This window comes from Mesocricetus auratus, unplaced genomic scaffold, assembly GCF_017639785.1.
Source record: "Mesocricetus auratus isolate SY011 unplaced genomic scaffold, BCM_Maur_2.0 Super-Scaffold_100029, whole genome shotgun sequence".
NCBI classification, from domain to species: domain Eukaryota; kingdom Metazoa; phylum Chordata; class Mammalia; order Rodentia; family Cricetidae; genus Mesocricetus; species Mesocricetus auratus.
In genome coordinates, this window is record NW_024429210.1 from 9,195,043 (window position 1) to 9,209,732 (window position 14,690).

General features: G+C 46.8%; 1 protein-coding gene across 3 annotated transcripts in view; it reads right to left on the bottom strand.

The window, feature by feature from the left end:
• The window catches only part of Meis1 (Meis homeobox 1), a 138,829-nt gene extending 130,634 nt beyond the window's left edge, over positions 1 to 8,195 (bottom strand). The window contains exons 1-5 of one of the 3 annotated variants that reach the window (XM_040733161.1): positions 6,111 to 8,195; positions 4,051 to 4,277; positions 2,072 to 2,213; positions 1,469 to 1,519; positions 625 to 675 (exon numbers count right to left, since the gene is read on the bottom strand). In XM_040733161.1, coding sequence (XP_040589095.1) covers positions 625 to 675; positions 1,469 to 1,519; positions 2,072 to 2,213; positions 4,051 to 4,277; positions 6,111 to 6,122 — 483 coding nt within the window. In that variant the 5' untranslated portion in view covers positions 6,123 to 8,195. The remainder of the gene's footprint in view (positions 1 to 624; positions 676 to 1,468; positions 1,520 to 2,071; positions 2,214 to 4,050; positions 4,278 to 6,110) is intronic. The other 2 variants (XM_005070399.4, XM_005070400.4) reach the window with 2 other exon arrangements.
• Positions 8,196 to 14,690: the final 6,495 nt, after the last annotated feature.

The following is a 14,690-nucleotide window of genomic DNA, read 5'->3' on the forward strand; positions in this document are numbered from 1 at the left end:
TAGAACAGCCAGCAAAATCAAGTTACCCCACACTCTCTCTTGAGTGTGAAGGTGAGGTGTGTGCTGGATCACAGATTTAAGAACTTGACAGGACTATCAACCCTGCTTTGTCTCTGAGCAATGTCTACCATGCCCTCCTCCCCAGGACCCTTTGCCCGCTTGTCCTTTCCCCAATCCCTTCTGAGTTTGACCTACCACTGATATCAAATCTTCAAGAAACTCACTAAAACAATCCCCCCACCGAGGCCCAGGTAGCAAAGAAGAGGAGTAGAAGAGTAAGAGGGAAAAAACCCACACACAGAGGCATTAACTTGTAAAACAAATTCACTCCGGCATTCTGAGCATGCATTGGGGTGCCAGTACCGAGCCGAGCGGTGCAGCTGATGCACAAAGCCAGCAAGGTACAGGAGGCCAGAGTGTCTGTGATCCCAGTGTCAGTGGCTGAAATTGTAATTAAACTGCAAAGAGAAATGGACGCTAAGATTGGCCTTGACACTAATTACCAGGAAAAAATAGACATTTATGCAAATATCTTGGAAGCCTGAACTTGAGTCTTTCTGAACCCTCCCTTCCGTGTGATTGGGATGAAATGGAAGTGAAGGAAAGGGGGAATAAAGAATTTACCTTCTCTAATTCCAACAGATGAAACCTTAATACTTGTATGGCTTGAATCATCTGCAAAGATAGAGAAAGAATGAATATTCTACTCCCAGTTTGCAGAAAATTGGCTGTCACAGCTCTAGCACCTCCAACTCACCCCTTCCCCCCATAAATAGAGTTATTTTGATTTATGGCAATAACACTAAAACTTAATAGCAGCGACTGGGTACCATCTAGAGGTTTATATTTCTTAAGGAGAAAAAATAGCTAAACCAACAACAAAACATCTAAGTGGGGATCATAAACACTCTCCTCCCCCATGGCTTCCCCCCTCCCGAGTCTTATTGCCCCCAAGGCAACCCAAAGGGCCCCTGTCGAAGCTGCACTTTTCCTATGAAGAAGTTATGGGGAAGTTTTCCCCAATTGTCCCCAAAGAGTGGCTTTGCACTTTGCAAAGTTATTCCTGCCTTCTGTCCGTGCACCTTTGATACCAATTGGTTGATGTTGTTTTTTGGGGGGTGGGGTGGAGTCGGGACTCTGCCCTCATCGTGGCCCTAATGAAGGAGAGACTCAAGGCTAGAAGTCCGCAAGGTTTAAGCACACATGCTGACAGGCGGGGAGATAAATCCCCAGGCTGATTAGAGCTCTGCCGCCTGGCCATCGTAAAAAACAAAAGCCAGCATTTCCCAGCCGCTGCTCCTGGGCCCTCTGAGATGAGTTTATACCCCGGGATCCAGTCCCCAAACACTTGTCCATGGATAGAAACACGTTTGCAGTCGACGGGCAGCTATGGGCAGACCAGTTCAGAAAGCTCAGGGCTGGGGGCTGGGTGGACAGATAGGGGAAGCAGTGAAGGGTCAGCTCTTACCAAGTTATCCAGTTCTGGATTCGAAGAGAATAGAGGTTTTTCTGCGCGAATCTAAATACAATTGAGAAGGAGAGGGGAAAGAAAAAAAAAATGAAATAAAGTCAGCTGCCCTCCCTACTTTCTAGCCTCATTTACACAGTTAGGGGTAGGATGCCACCTCCAAGTTCGTCCCTCAGGGAAGCACTTCAGTGTGAACCCAGTAGGCCTGAGACCAGCCCAGAGCGCTCCCTGACTTCAGCTAGAGCTCCGCTTATGCGGAAAGCTGCTCGCCCGCCACTCCAAAGCAGTCACACAGCATGGAGTTCGTGATTGCATTTCCTAGTGAGCTTGTGTATGGTGAGTGGGTGTGAAGATGGGTGATGATCTGCAAACACACTCACTGGACGAAAAATCTCAGGGAGGCTGTAACACCGCCACGCGTGGCTGAAGGGAGACTATTTTTTTGGCCACTTTTGAGACATGTCTCTATATATCTATCTCTCTATCTCTCTGTGTGTGTTTGTATGTGTGTGTGCATGTGTGCGCGAGCGGGGGACGGGGGGGGGCGACAGCATTCTTTTCTTGTTTCTTTTTACTTTTTTTTTTAACATTTATTTTGCTGACCTGTTTGGCGAACACGGCTATATCTTCATTGAATGACTCTGACGAGCAGACGTCCCCGCCCGCCACCCCCGGTTCGCGGGGGGTGCAAGTAGCTAATTCACATTTCTCAAAAATCAGTGCTAAGAGAGGGAAGAGGGGGTGTCTGCAAGAAAATACAACAGTCACAGACAACACAATGATTAGTCCGGAGTCACCGAAAAAAGGCGCCCAAGAGAAACAACCCGAGTAGCTCGAGGCAGAGAGACCCTTGGGGTGATCTGATCATCGGCTTTTGCCCTTTTGCTCACCCCCCCGCCCAGGTGACGGCTCACCTCCCCCTTGCTCCTAGGGCTCTGAAGTCGGAGGCCCTGAGCCCTGGACCGTGTCTGTGGATCAGTTCAGCATATCTGGCCGGAGAAATTGGCAACATTTGCTACGAATAAAACCCAAGCGGTTCCAGCAGCCATTTTGAATTAAGTTTAGCACCGCGACAAACCCTCGTCCCTCTGCCGCACTAGCAGGACCGGGTGCCGGGGGAAGGCGCGCGGGCCGTGGGGTGGGAGAGGGCCAGACTCTGCCTTCCTCAGAGGCACCGCACAGATCTCCAGGCTCAGGGGATCTCGGTAGCAAACTTGAGGAAAGGGCCTCTGTGGTTACAGGACCGACTGTCACAGGGCAGCACCTACCGACCCTTGCCTCACAGCCCTCGAGAAGCAGGGGGTCCTCCACGGCTCCCCCCAACATTGCCCTCCCTTCGCAGACGCTCCCCATAGTCCCACAAAGAAAGTTCCTTCAAATGCTTTTACATTTCGTCTAGAGTGGGGTAAAGTGACTAGCATCTAAGCATCTAAAAGGCCTAGATGTCGCTCGGTTCAGCCCATTAAAAAAGAAGAGAGAGAGAGAGAGAGAGAGAGAGAGAGAGAGAGAGAGAGAGAGAGAGAGAGAGAGAGAGAGAGAGAGAGAGAGAGAGAGAGAGAGACTTTTAATGCTCAAGGAGCCTTTTATTAGCTCTCACAGCCCAGCTGGGAATTTAACAGTTTGGGGTCCCTTTCACAGCTACCTCAAATGTTCTGTCTTGGACTCTAAACCATTTGCAGACAGGAGGCTGGAATTTAAGCAAGCCCACTGCACAAGGGACCAGAAACTAATGCAGAAAGACCCCCCCAGTCGAGGGTCAATAGTAATATTTTTAAAAAGAGAGAAAAGTGAAATAAGTTATAATAAAGCTTAAAAATAAAAGTGGGGCGAGTGTCCCCAAACATCAGCACACAGTAAAGACAAGTAACTTTCAAGGGGTTTCTAGCGCAGGGTCTAATCGAATGGCCGACGGAAGGGAAGACAGCAAACACTGGCCACAAAGTCTCCCGAAGAAGAGCATCCCATAAGCACTTCTAGCTAAATCCTGAAGGTGTTTCGCCTTTGAACACAAAGTGCCAAAGCGTCTAGAAGTTTCTAAATGTCTGTGTCAATTCAGAGCGGCCCCTCTCCTTGACTTCAGTTGAACAAACTCCTTAAGCAAGACATGTCCCCTTGTCTGACCTGCAGCTGTCCTGACTTTATTGTGCACCAGCAGAACCAGCATACGGTGGCTGAGTAAACTCCACAAGTCAGAACAATCAATGGCTTAAAAGATTTTCCTTTAAACTAAAAGTTTCTTTCCAACACAAAGGCGCCTACACTTTGAAACCCCCAACGCTCAGGAGCTAACTCTAGCGAGGAAGGTCTCGTATCTGCTGAGAGGGGATGCGGACCCTTCAGGCAGTCACTCCGGCACTGGGACTCCTTTGCGGCCAACGTGGCGGCCAAGCCGGGCGCTAAGCCTGCCCCGAGTGCAGATGGAAGCCGGGTGGAGGCTTGCCTGCAATTCCCTTGCAACGTGAATGAAAAGCCAACAGTATGTACTTTTAATCTAGAGAGCTCTGACTTTCCGCTTGCAAGGGCTCGAGGAAATGGAGGCAGCGTCGCGTCTCAAGTCCTTAACTCCGGCCCATTATACCTACCCATAAATGGCATCTTTATCTCTCTTTAAAGCGTCATTGACTGAGGAGCCCATGCTGGGGGCCATGGCGTTGGTATGAGCTGTGTGCGGGTACTGATGCGAGTGCAGAGGAGGCCCATGGTTCAGGTGGTGGACCGGCTGCATGGACCTGGCTGCATGCGGGTCCCCATACATCGTGGAGGGGATGCCTACTCCATCCATGCCCCCATAGTGGGGTAGGTCGTCGTACTGCATGACAAACAGGAGAGAAGAAAAGGGTCAGAGGCCATGCGGGTAAACGGGAACCTTAGGACACCGAGCTTATAAAAGGTCAGTCCAGCTGGATCCTTCCACCCGAATCCCGTGGCCTTACATCTCTAAAGTTGAGCTTTCTACCGTAAAAATTAATTTTAACAGTAAAAAAAAAACCTAAACTTCTCAGTTAGAGTCATATGAGATGAAGGTTCCTGTCCTAACTTGTGTCCATATAGACTAACTCAAAAATCCAAAATCTTTTGGCAAGGAAGGGAGGAAGGAAGAAGGAACGGCAGAGAGGCATTCTGCCGGAGGCGGAAGGTACAACACGCATGTTTCTGGAGGAGGAAACCGAAAATCACAACAATAAAACGTGCCGGGACAGTGTAGCAGACCCGCCTAGCTCCACAGCCCCTTCTCATCCGGGGGATTTTTTTTTTAAGTTATGATGGGAATAGTTGTGCCAAGCACGTGAATTCAGAAAGGCTTCTCATTTTATTTCCCTGCCAGCATGGGATTGGGCAGTCCTGCAAGACACTACGTTTGCTTTGCTTTCCAAAACAAACTCTGCTAAATTATACAAAACGAACTGGCCCCTTATATGTGTGACACTGGAGTGTACACAGACAGCGTGTGCTGCACTTTACAGCTGGACCTGCAGCTGGGCAAGGCTCCCTCCAAGTTTAAAGAAAAGCTACAAAGGAGGCAGCTTACCCTCTATCTTATTTTTCACCCCCACAAACTCTCCCCTAGAGTAGAAGTCAAGCGAGGCAATTGTTAAGCATCACTTTTTAAGCAAATTCAAAAGTAAATACCTGGGGGGGGCTGCTTTCAATTTGATTGTCATTACTGTCTGCGATAAATCCAGCTATTTGAATTTTTCTAATTGTTTTATTCCGGGCAAGTTCTTTTTCTAAGATTTGGAAAAGGTGAGAGAGAAGGAGGATGAATTGCCACTTTCATCCTCTTCAAGGCAGAGGTGTGAAGAGAGTTTGGAAGAATGCTGACATTTGCCTGAAACAAGCGAATAAAGAAAAAAATGTGTCAGCTAGTAACTTTCTTTTCCAAAAAGGGCTTTGAGGGCCAGGACACAAATTATGCAAGGAAGCCTTTTTGCAGACCCCTTTCTTTTAAGAAGCCACCTCCGCTGGGTCGTCATTGTCTGAGTTTACTTTCAAGGCATTTCCATTCAAATAGGAATATTGGGGAAATTAGTATTGCATCTTAAAAGTGAGTAGCTGTGTGTTTAGTATCCAATTAGCACAGGACTTATCTAAGAAAAACCTGCAGGTTTGTTATCTTGCATAAAAACCCATGCAAATTAAAATTACTTTTAAAAGATGAATAATTTTCCAACCAAAAATTCACTGTACTACAACAGTTACTTACCTAAAAATGCTACCTACTTCTACTGATATTAAAGATGGGCATAATCGATAATACAGCAGAAGTTCCCAGCTGTTTATTTCAATTAAACATAGCTTTAAACTTTTAGTTCCTAAATGCTCAAATTATAGCACTGGATATGTAACCTTTATTCCCCTTCCTCTTTCTTTTTTTCTTTTAAAACAGGTGATTCCTTGAGCTTGTATTTTTATATAGCTATTGGTTAGGAATCTATAGACAACTTGATCACTTGAATTAGCAACCACAAGTAACAGGCATAAAGCTACAAATGCATTGAGTAAACCTGTCGATTTAGGCCGCGGCTTCAGGAGTCTCATTCAAAAAGAGAGAAAGAAAAAAAGGAAACTTAGCAGTAGTGTCTTTCAGCCACGTTTCAATTTAATCTCACATTTGAGTTCCACAATTGTTTTTAATACGTACCCTTTGCGCCATCGGCCTCTCTGGCTCCCTTCCTACTTCAACTTCTAATATATCCTCTTTAAGGCCAGTGTGAAAAGAAACAAATATGCAAACTCCCTCGGAAAAAAAATGAAGCACGGGAAAAAATCCTTTTGCGTCTCCAGCAATGTGAGTTACTAGTCCCAGATCTTCGGTCTACCGGACCTGAAGCAAGGCGCCCGCGTCGCTGAGCATAAAAGCGCTCCGGTTCCAAGACAGCAGCGGGAGGAAAAAAAAAAAAAAAGCAGATCTTCTCCCCCCCAAAAAAATCAGTTAAAAAAAAAAAGAGCGCCCCTTAGACCCAACTACCAAATCTCATGGCTTTCTGCCACTCCAGCTGTCAATCACAGGCGAGGTTGTCAACGTGGTGAATGAATGATCATCCGCTCTGTCTTCTTCTGGTCAGAACACCTCAAATGTTAATATTCAAATGCACGAAGCCCTAGCTAGCGCCTGCTTTCCTTGAATCAGTCCTAATTCCTAATCAGTTTCTCTCTTCTCTCGCTCTCTTTCTCTTTCTCTCTCCCTCTTTGCAACTGCAGCACTGAAGGGAGATTAGAGAGGAGGGTTAAAAAAATGTCTGTCTGAGTTTGTCTTAAAGGAGCCACGATCGATGCTGCCCGCTTGCAGTCGCCGTGCGTGTGTAAAGTGTGTGTTGCACAGGCGGAGAGGTGGATTCCGACCAGAATGCTAGAACCCGGAAGTAGTGGTGGCCATAACAGGTCGCGTCTTACACAATGCATTGGGCTGCAGCAAGTAGGCTCCTCGGCAGGGGTGGGTGCGCGAAGCGAGCTCTGGCCGCACTGGAGAGGCAGAAAGGCGCTCCATGAATTCGCACGCCCAGGCACTAACACCACACGCCCAGGGCACATACACACAGATGCAGGCTGCAGCTCCGGACCGCCGGCTTCCCGTCCCGTGCTCTTGGCACTCCTTCGCCTTCCAGCCTCTCTTCTCAAAGCGGACTCTTGAAATAAATTAGGAATAAACGCAGGGCAGGCAGATGCCGGAGTTATTGCTGTCAGAGCTCCGTTCATGAAAGACTTCAAGACTTTCCTCGAAATTATTGGGGTCTGCCAGTATTTTTTTCGGGGTGGGGGTGATGCCAAAAGTACTGGACTCTCTGCTAGACTCCCCAAGGAGAAAAGTCAAAGCCAGAACAAGAAGAGGAGCTGGAGCTGTCTTGGGAAAGGTTCAGCTTAGGAGTCCCGAGAACGTGGGGTGGCGGTCGCCTGGGCGTTCTGCAGACCCAGCTTAGAGTTTTTTTGTTGTTGTTGTTGTTATTGTTGTTTTGAGATTTTTTTTCCCTCCCGCTGTCAGAAGTGGATGCACGGCCGGAGGAAAGGAAACGCTTGCATTTTTGTCACTCTGAGTCCGGACGCCCCCACCACCTCTTCTGCCTGGCAGCCCTCAGCCCCAGCGCGAAGTGAGGGAGGAAGGGAGGGAACAATGAGCTGAGCGCCGGGAATGTGCCCCCAGCGCTTGTTTACAAACACCGAGCTATTTATGACCGCCGGAGAGCGAAACTCAACCCCAGCACCGAGCAGCCAGACCTCGCGGATGGCCGGGGCCTGGGAGCCGCGGGACCCGAGGTTCTTTCTCGGTCGCGCGGTCGGTCGGCGAGGCAGCTGTGCGCCCGGGGCGCGGCGCGGCTGCAGAGCTCTGCTGAGCTACGGCCGGGGCTGCCTTTGTCTGGGCGACGCGACGGGGCTCCAGCCTCGGCCTTGCCTTGGCCTGGGGAGGCTGCGCATCCCAGCTCCTTCAGTGGCGACGCCCGGGGCCGGCCTCCCAGACCTCCATCCCTCTGCTTTTCTATCTCCGACCCGACCCCGCCAAAACTCCCAGTTCCAGAGAAAAAGAAATCCACTTCGGAAGCTGAGATTTCAGACAAAAGCTGACCCTGCCCACAACTTGAAGTCTTCAAAACAGCCACTGGTTTTTAACTTTCTCCCTTGAAATACCACACCCCGGACTTAACATTGGGGGGTTTGTTTTGTGAGGCTTTTATTCTCACTCAGCTCTTGCCCTCAGTTATTCTATTTAGTGGGGCTATTTTACTCTTTATGGTTCTGCGCCTGGCTCTCATCGCTTAGATAGTAGCTGGAAACCTCATATCCCAGGCGAGGCTCTCAGCTCGCTGGGCTCGGAGAGGATCCCCCCCCCCCCCCAAGCTGAACCCTCGCAGAAAACTCCCCCTGTGGTCGACTGGAAAATGAGCTCACCCAAATCTCGGTAGGCAGCCGTGGAGAGGGCTCCGCCAATCGGAAGGCGTCCCCGCCCAGGCGGCCGCGCATTGGCTGCGGGGAAAATCAATTATCAAATAATCGATCAGCAGGGAGCTTCGATCTGCTGGGAATGCAAACTGCCATTCCGGATTCCCGCCCTGAAGGTGGCCAAAAGGCTCACTCCCTCAAAGCAGCCGGCCCGCGCTCCCACCGCCCCCACCCCCATCCCATCGCCAGCTGCGGACCGAACCCTCACTCCAGGGGCGGGGGAAGGTTACGCAGAGAGTTCTGAAAAAGATTTGGAGGCTCCCTTCACGGGAAGATTGTTTGGAAAAGGTTAGCATCTCTGAAACGTACTGAAGCCAACTCCTAGGCTCCAAGTCAAAGACTTCTTTCCATTCTCCAGGCAGGACTCAAGTTTCTACTGAATGGGCTTCTATGGAGCAGGAGACACCGGGGAATCACAAGAACCTCGGGGTGGAATCTGGTTCCATCGAGAGCAGGGGCCTGCTAGGCAACGTGCATAGTTCTTTTAGCACTCTGCACAAGTCAGCGCCGGCCGGGCTGGTTCACTCCAGCAGCCGTGCGTGTCGGTTAAGCTTAGCAGACCTGGCTTGCGGGCTTCCAGCACAGCACCCCGCCCCCAACAACGAACACCTGAAGGGCTGACATATGTTCCCCCCAAATCTTCAATGGGCTTTGCCTTGAAACAGATCCGACTGTTCAAAACAATAAGAGGCCCCTTATCGTGTGCCTCTGTGTCTCCTTTCTTTCTCTTATTTTTTTGCTTCGACACTCAAGTTTGAAGATCTGCTTTTCTCACGATAGTCTTCTGCCCTTTTTTCTTGCACAAACTCCCTGTTGTGTCATTTGGAAGGTTAATGCAGGCTTGTGCGTCAAAATCCGGCATGGAAAAGCTAGGTGAATTGCCCCCGGGTTTCGGGAAATAGATTTTCCCAAGTTTGGGGGAGCTGAGCTGGCTGGGCCAGGCAGTACACTTCTCTGCGAGTTATAGAACCGATTGATGTGGACAAACAGCCCGAGAGCCCTTCCCCAACTCCAGACCAATGCGACCAGCACCTGAGTGTTGGTCCACGGTTGCTGGGTCCAACCAGGTGTGAGTGTCATCACTCCAGGAGGCCTGCGGGGCACTTCTCCCAAGGGGTGGGGGTGGGGATTGGGGAGGACTTTCAAACCAGACACCACAACCTTGAGCACGTCTAAGTCACAATCCTTAAATGAATCGCGAAGGCAATCCTCTAAGTATAATTTAGCTGGGAGGAAATTTACTGTAAAATACATGTAGATAACCTAGTCTCTAAGAATCCAAGGGAGTCTCTGGCCGACTTAAGTAATGGGCTTAGAGCTTCCTTAACTCTGCGTGAAAGTTTTCAAGTTTGGACACGGTCAGTTGTAATAAACTACATATTTTTGAGAATAGGATTTATTTGGGATTCTTGGTTCTCAGTAAATTCTTTTGCTACCAGACCAAGAGGCAAAGGAACGTACAGGTAAGAAACTTTTCAAACAAGCACAATCTTCAAAGTAAGGGCAAGGCTGTGGGATTTTAACCGTGATGGGTCAAGTTACCTTTAAAATACACTTTAATAGCCTTCCCACAGGTTTCCCCTTAAAGACTGGGATAGTTTGGACTTGTGAGCTTAAAATAAAGCCCTGCTAGTTTTGAAAACTTTCCATTTATTAATGTGAACCTGAACCCAGTGCTACTTCCAGGCCCTTCATAGATTACTTCGGAACAATTGAGTGACTAAAACACTTTTACAATGTAATTACAGTAGTATGAATTGTTTGCCCAAACCTCATTCTGGATAAGGATTTTACAATTAGCAAACAGTTATTACAGTTGGGTCTTGCTGGGAGAAATTGCATACGTATGGAGTTGCAATATAGTAACCATAAAAAAAAACTGTTCTATGGAGGCAACAATTAATCATCTATTAAAAGGAAAGGTGAAGAGGCAGTTCCAGACATCTCAGAAAGTCACTGCGACACAAATTACTGTTAGATGTGTGCTGTTCTGGAATGCACATACCCTAAGCTTATTTTCAAATGTTTAGCTTTTAAAGACAATAGCATTCTGATTTTGGCAAACGGCTGGTGCTCAGCCCTAGCTGCTGGCCTTGCTTTTGAAGCAGCAGACCCTCTATTTTCCCTTTATGGCTCCCAGTTTCTTCCCAAAGTTAGAGTGCAGGGACTAAGAAAGAGGCCAGCTGAGCCCCAGTCTCCATTGTTTATCACCTACCCTGTTGGGAGGCCTCTAAGGCAAGCAGTATTCATCTTGGCTGCTAGGAGTCTCAGAGAATTCCCTGCAACTTTCTGTTCTCCTGTGAGGAACTCTGCAAAGTTCATATCCTGAACTGGGCTTGTGTTTCAAAAGTTCACACCGATGAGTCAGACCCCAAACTCTTCAAAATTGAAGAGACACCTCTGAAGGTAAAATGTGTGTGTATTTGCCAGCCCAACACAAATAAAGTCTGTTAATCAATGCAGTTTGGCAGCTGTGTTCACAAAATGATAAGGCCTTATCATCTGGCACCTCACTTGAAGATGCCTGTTAAAATGCTGTGGTTGTTCTTGAGGTTCTCCTGGAGTGTGGGAGCTTGGGATTTGTGCTTCAAGAAAAACACTATCAGTCCTCTGCTCTCCAAATAGTACCCCTTCATTAGCATTTGCATAAAAAAGAAGAAATGGGGGGTAGTTTAAAGAAAATGGATTTGAAATCTAGTGAAGATAATAAAGGAATGCTGGAGATAAGAGCCTGGATGTGATAGGAGAACAGTTCCAAGAATTTAAAGCTAATGGATGACTGTGAGAAAACTGAAATAAACTATTTAGATGGCTATTAAAGGGAGAAACCAGGTTAGGTGATAGGAGAGAGGGCTTCAAGGGGAGGATCAGGAAGGACGTTAATCAAGTGTCCCAAAGCAATCCAGGCCACAAGGGCTGGAAGAATTGTTTACTACATTTTGCTTCAGAAAACAAAGACTGTCTGGGTCCAGTTCAGAAGTCAATGAGAGGTCAGCTTCAGCACTCTGACCATCACAGGGAAAATGCCTGACTCACCGTCTTCTGACTGCCTAACAAAAGTCCAGGAAAAAGAAATGTTGGGAGTCTGGTTGCTTGCCTTACTCTCTATTTCAAAGCATTAAAAAGCTTTGGTCTCTAGAGAGGGGAAAACTACACTGGTTAACATAATTACCAGCTCTGACATTTTCAGAACTTATAGAGGTCTTTTATTAATTAAATAGAGGGCTTAATAAAATATTCCTAATAAAATTTATGGTTGTCTTAAAACTTTCTAAACAGTGCTATAAATTCTTAATAAAATTAACTGGGAAATGAGTTATTAGCCTACACTTTGCCTTCCCCCAAACTTCAACTAGCTCTGCAGAATGGAAAGAAATAAAGGTCTTTTAAAATATAAATATTAACCAAAGCTGTACATTGCAATAGAGAAGGGGGCCTTAACTATTATTTCTAAAGGACTTAGCCTCCAAAGCCCCACCTCCCAAAAGCTATACACAAAGCTTCAAGAGAATCTCTCTTCTTATTTACAACATATTATATATACATGTGTATACAAACTCATTTAAAATTTAATGTTCAATGTTTGGAGTTGAGTTTTGCTTTGAATATAATAAAGAACATAACAGATATATTCTAGTAACAAAAATTTGAAGGCCCAGGGCAAATTATTACCCGTTAGAAGCTAAGCAAAATTGAGGTGTCTCTTTTTAAAAAAATTTTGACCTGTCAATTTAATTTCCTTAAGGGTAGCTTATAGTCAATAAAATCTGCAGTAACAAATCTCTTTATTTTAACCATTAGTGTATTTTCTGAAGAAAATGCATTTGTTGTACAGATACACAAAAATGTTTTCATGTCACTCTGCTTCAGAGTTTTGCAAAGTTAATTTTAGTTTTGAGATCTCTGCTGTACAGATCCAGTCCCGCTGGCTGACTGGCTCTTTAAAAGAACAGGCCACTGGCATCCACTCCAAATATAACCAAACCACCTTGGATTGTTCTGCAAAGGCTTGATCTTTTGTGCCGTCTGCTGGACAATAGAAAAATTGCAGCCCTGTTTACTTGAAACTTTTCACTGTCCAGTATTTGGCCAAGGTGGGGGAGGGGAGAGGGATGTGTGTGTTGGGGGCGGGTAGGGTAAGATGTGATATTGGTAACTGACAAGAGAGGATCACAGGACTTGGGACTCACTGAAAGGTATTATAGTTGCTTTTTTCAAACCAAAGAGTATCAAGTCTGGGTGCATACAAACTATTTGACTAATTCCAACATTGAAGTCTTATTCCCTACCCATCTCCCTTTCTCAGTCAATGCGGGGAAAGCCATAGAAGATGAGGCATGCTCAACTTCTCAGAAAAGAAACTGTGGGTGGTTTGCTTGGGATTGATTTCCTTGACAGTTGAGTTAAAAGCTACCTCCTAACTGGATGTTGCAGGATGGACATGTTAATGCTGGGCCCCCAGAGTATAATATTACTCAGGAGTCAAAAAAAGTCACTTTTGGATAGAGCAAGGACGAAACCAGTAACGAGAAAATGCTTGCACACATCCCTTTGATGTCTGAAGCAAGTGTAGGGAGAAAGGTCAGTGGATAAAGTCAGATGCCTCCACACAGCAGAGGCTGTTTCTGTTCTTGTAAGCATTAAACGCATCAAACATGCTCTGTTAGACTTAAAACTGTGCAGGAAGCCCTAGCACTGTGTAAGCCTTGGGATGGGGGAGCATATTTTGACCTCCGACAGTGACTTAGTTTCTGAAGGAATCACAATGATCATACAGAGATAATTTTGAGAAGTCAATGGGTTTTGAGCAAAGCTCCATAAAACTTTGGCATGAAGGCTCTTCAAATTGTTCACCTGCCTTTGTGAAATCAAGCCAGAAGCATGTGACAAGTGACCAGAGACAACTTAAACTTTTTTGTTTGTTTGTTTGTTTGTTTTTGGACACAGGGTTTCTCTTTGTAGCTCTGGCTGTCCTGGAACTGGCTCTGTAGACCAGGCTGACCTGGAACTCACAGAGATCTGCCTGCCTCTGCCTCCTGAGTGCTGGGATTAAAGGTGTGCACCACCATCGCCCAGCTGTGAAACCGTGCATAGAAAACATAATTGTGAAAAAGAAGTGCAAGACATTTTATGGATGCATAAATGTATTTCAAGGGTGCATTCAGACGTATGCTTTGATGTGGTACTGTGTCAGAGTGACATTAAGTATCAAGGTTATCGGAGAACTGGGACTGACACTGACCGCATTAAAGCAGTGACTGCTTGCATGGCCGTCAGAAGGCTGAGGTGGTTTTAGTTCTGTGTTGGTAATGGTGGGGGGGGGGTTAAAACCTCCAACCGCAAATGGTTATTATTTTATCAACCATTTAACTTGTATTTTAAAAATAAACAAAATCCTACTTGTAATAGCTGGGAAACCTAGAATTTTTTTCCAAGAAGTAATCACAAATGAGCTCAAGCCCGATATATTCTGCACTAATAATGGAATTACTGAGTGCTGGGAGATGTCTGGCAGGCCCGCTAAGCAGGCAGCAATTGCAAACATTTACCTTTGAAGCAACTGGATGAGGCTGACCGCTCATGCTTACCATCCGTGTTACACAGAATAAAAGGACACATTTTGTGAGAACCTTCGGGCAAAAAAAAAAATCCTGATTATTCAAAAATAAATATTTTAACATTTCATTGAGTTGTCTAATGAATAAGAAAAACATTGAAGGCTTCCTGCAGATCACAGCGAATTCTAACAGTGCGGAGAAACACCAGGAGAAAAGCACAAGACACTGAAGGGTGCCTGCTGAGCAGTTACTAATTTGTGACTATCTGGAAACGTACTTTTCTGTGCCTTTATTAAAAAAAGAAAGAAAGAAAAACAAATACCATCTTTCCTTCTCTTAAAAAATAGCTTCAGACTACGGTTATGGTTGCTGAAAAATCACACTTTTCCGAGAACCCTCTGCCACGTAGGGTCAGTTTGAAAACAGGAGGAAGAGCCTACAACCTTGCAGGCTCCCCTTCTTCCAGGTCCCAAAGGAGAGTTTCACTCACGGGCACTTCCTCGGCCACTTCCGGGAATGTGGGGTGGGGGCGGTCACCGCGTATCCCTCCGCCTGCGCGGGTGCGTGTGGCCAGACCCTGCCTGCACCCCGGGGATGCGCGCACCCTGGGTCGGGTGGAGATGCAGCAGGCCGTGGGCTTGCAACCACAGGAGCTGGGAGTCTGCTCACACTGGGCTGGGCGCAAGGGCGTTCTGAGATAAAGCGTCCTTTGGGGGGAGAGGTCGGGTGGC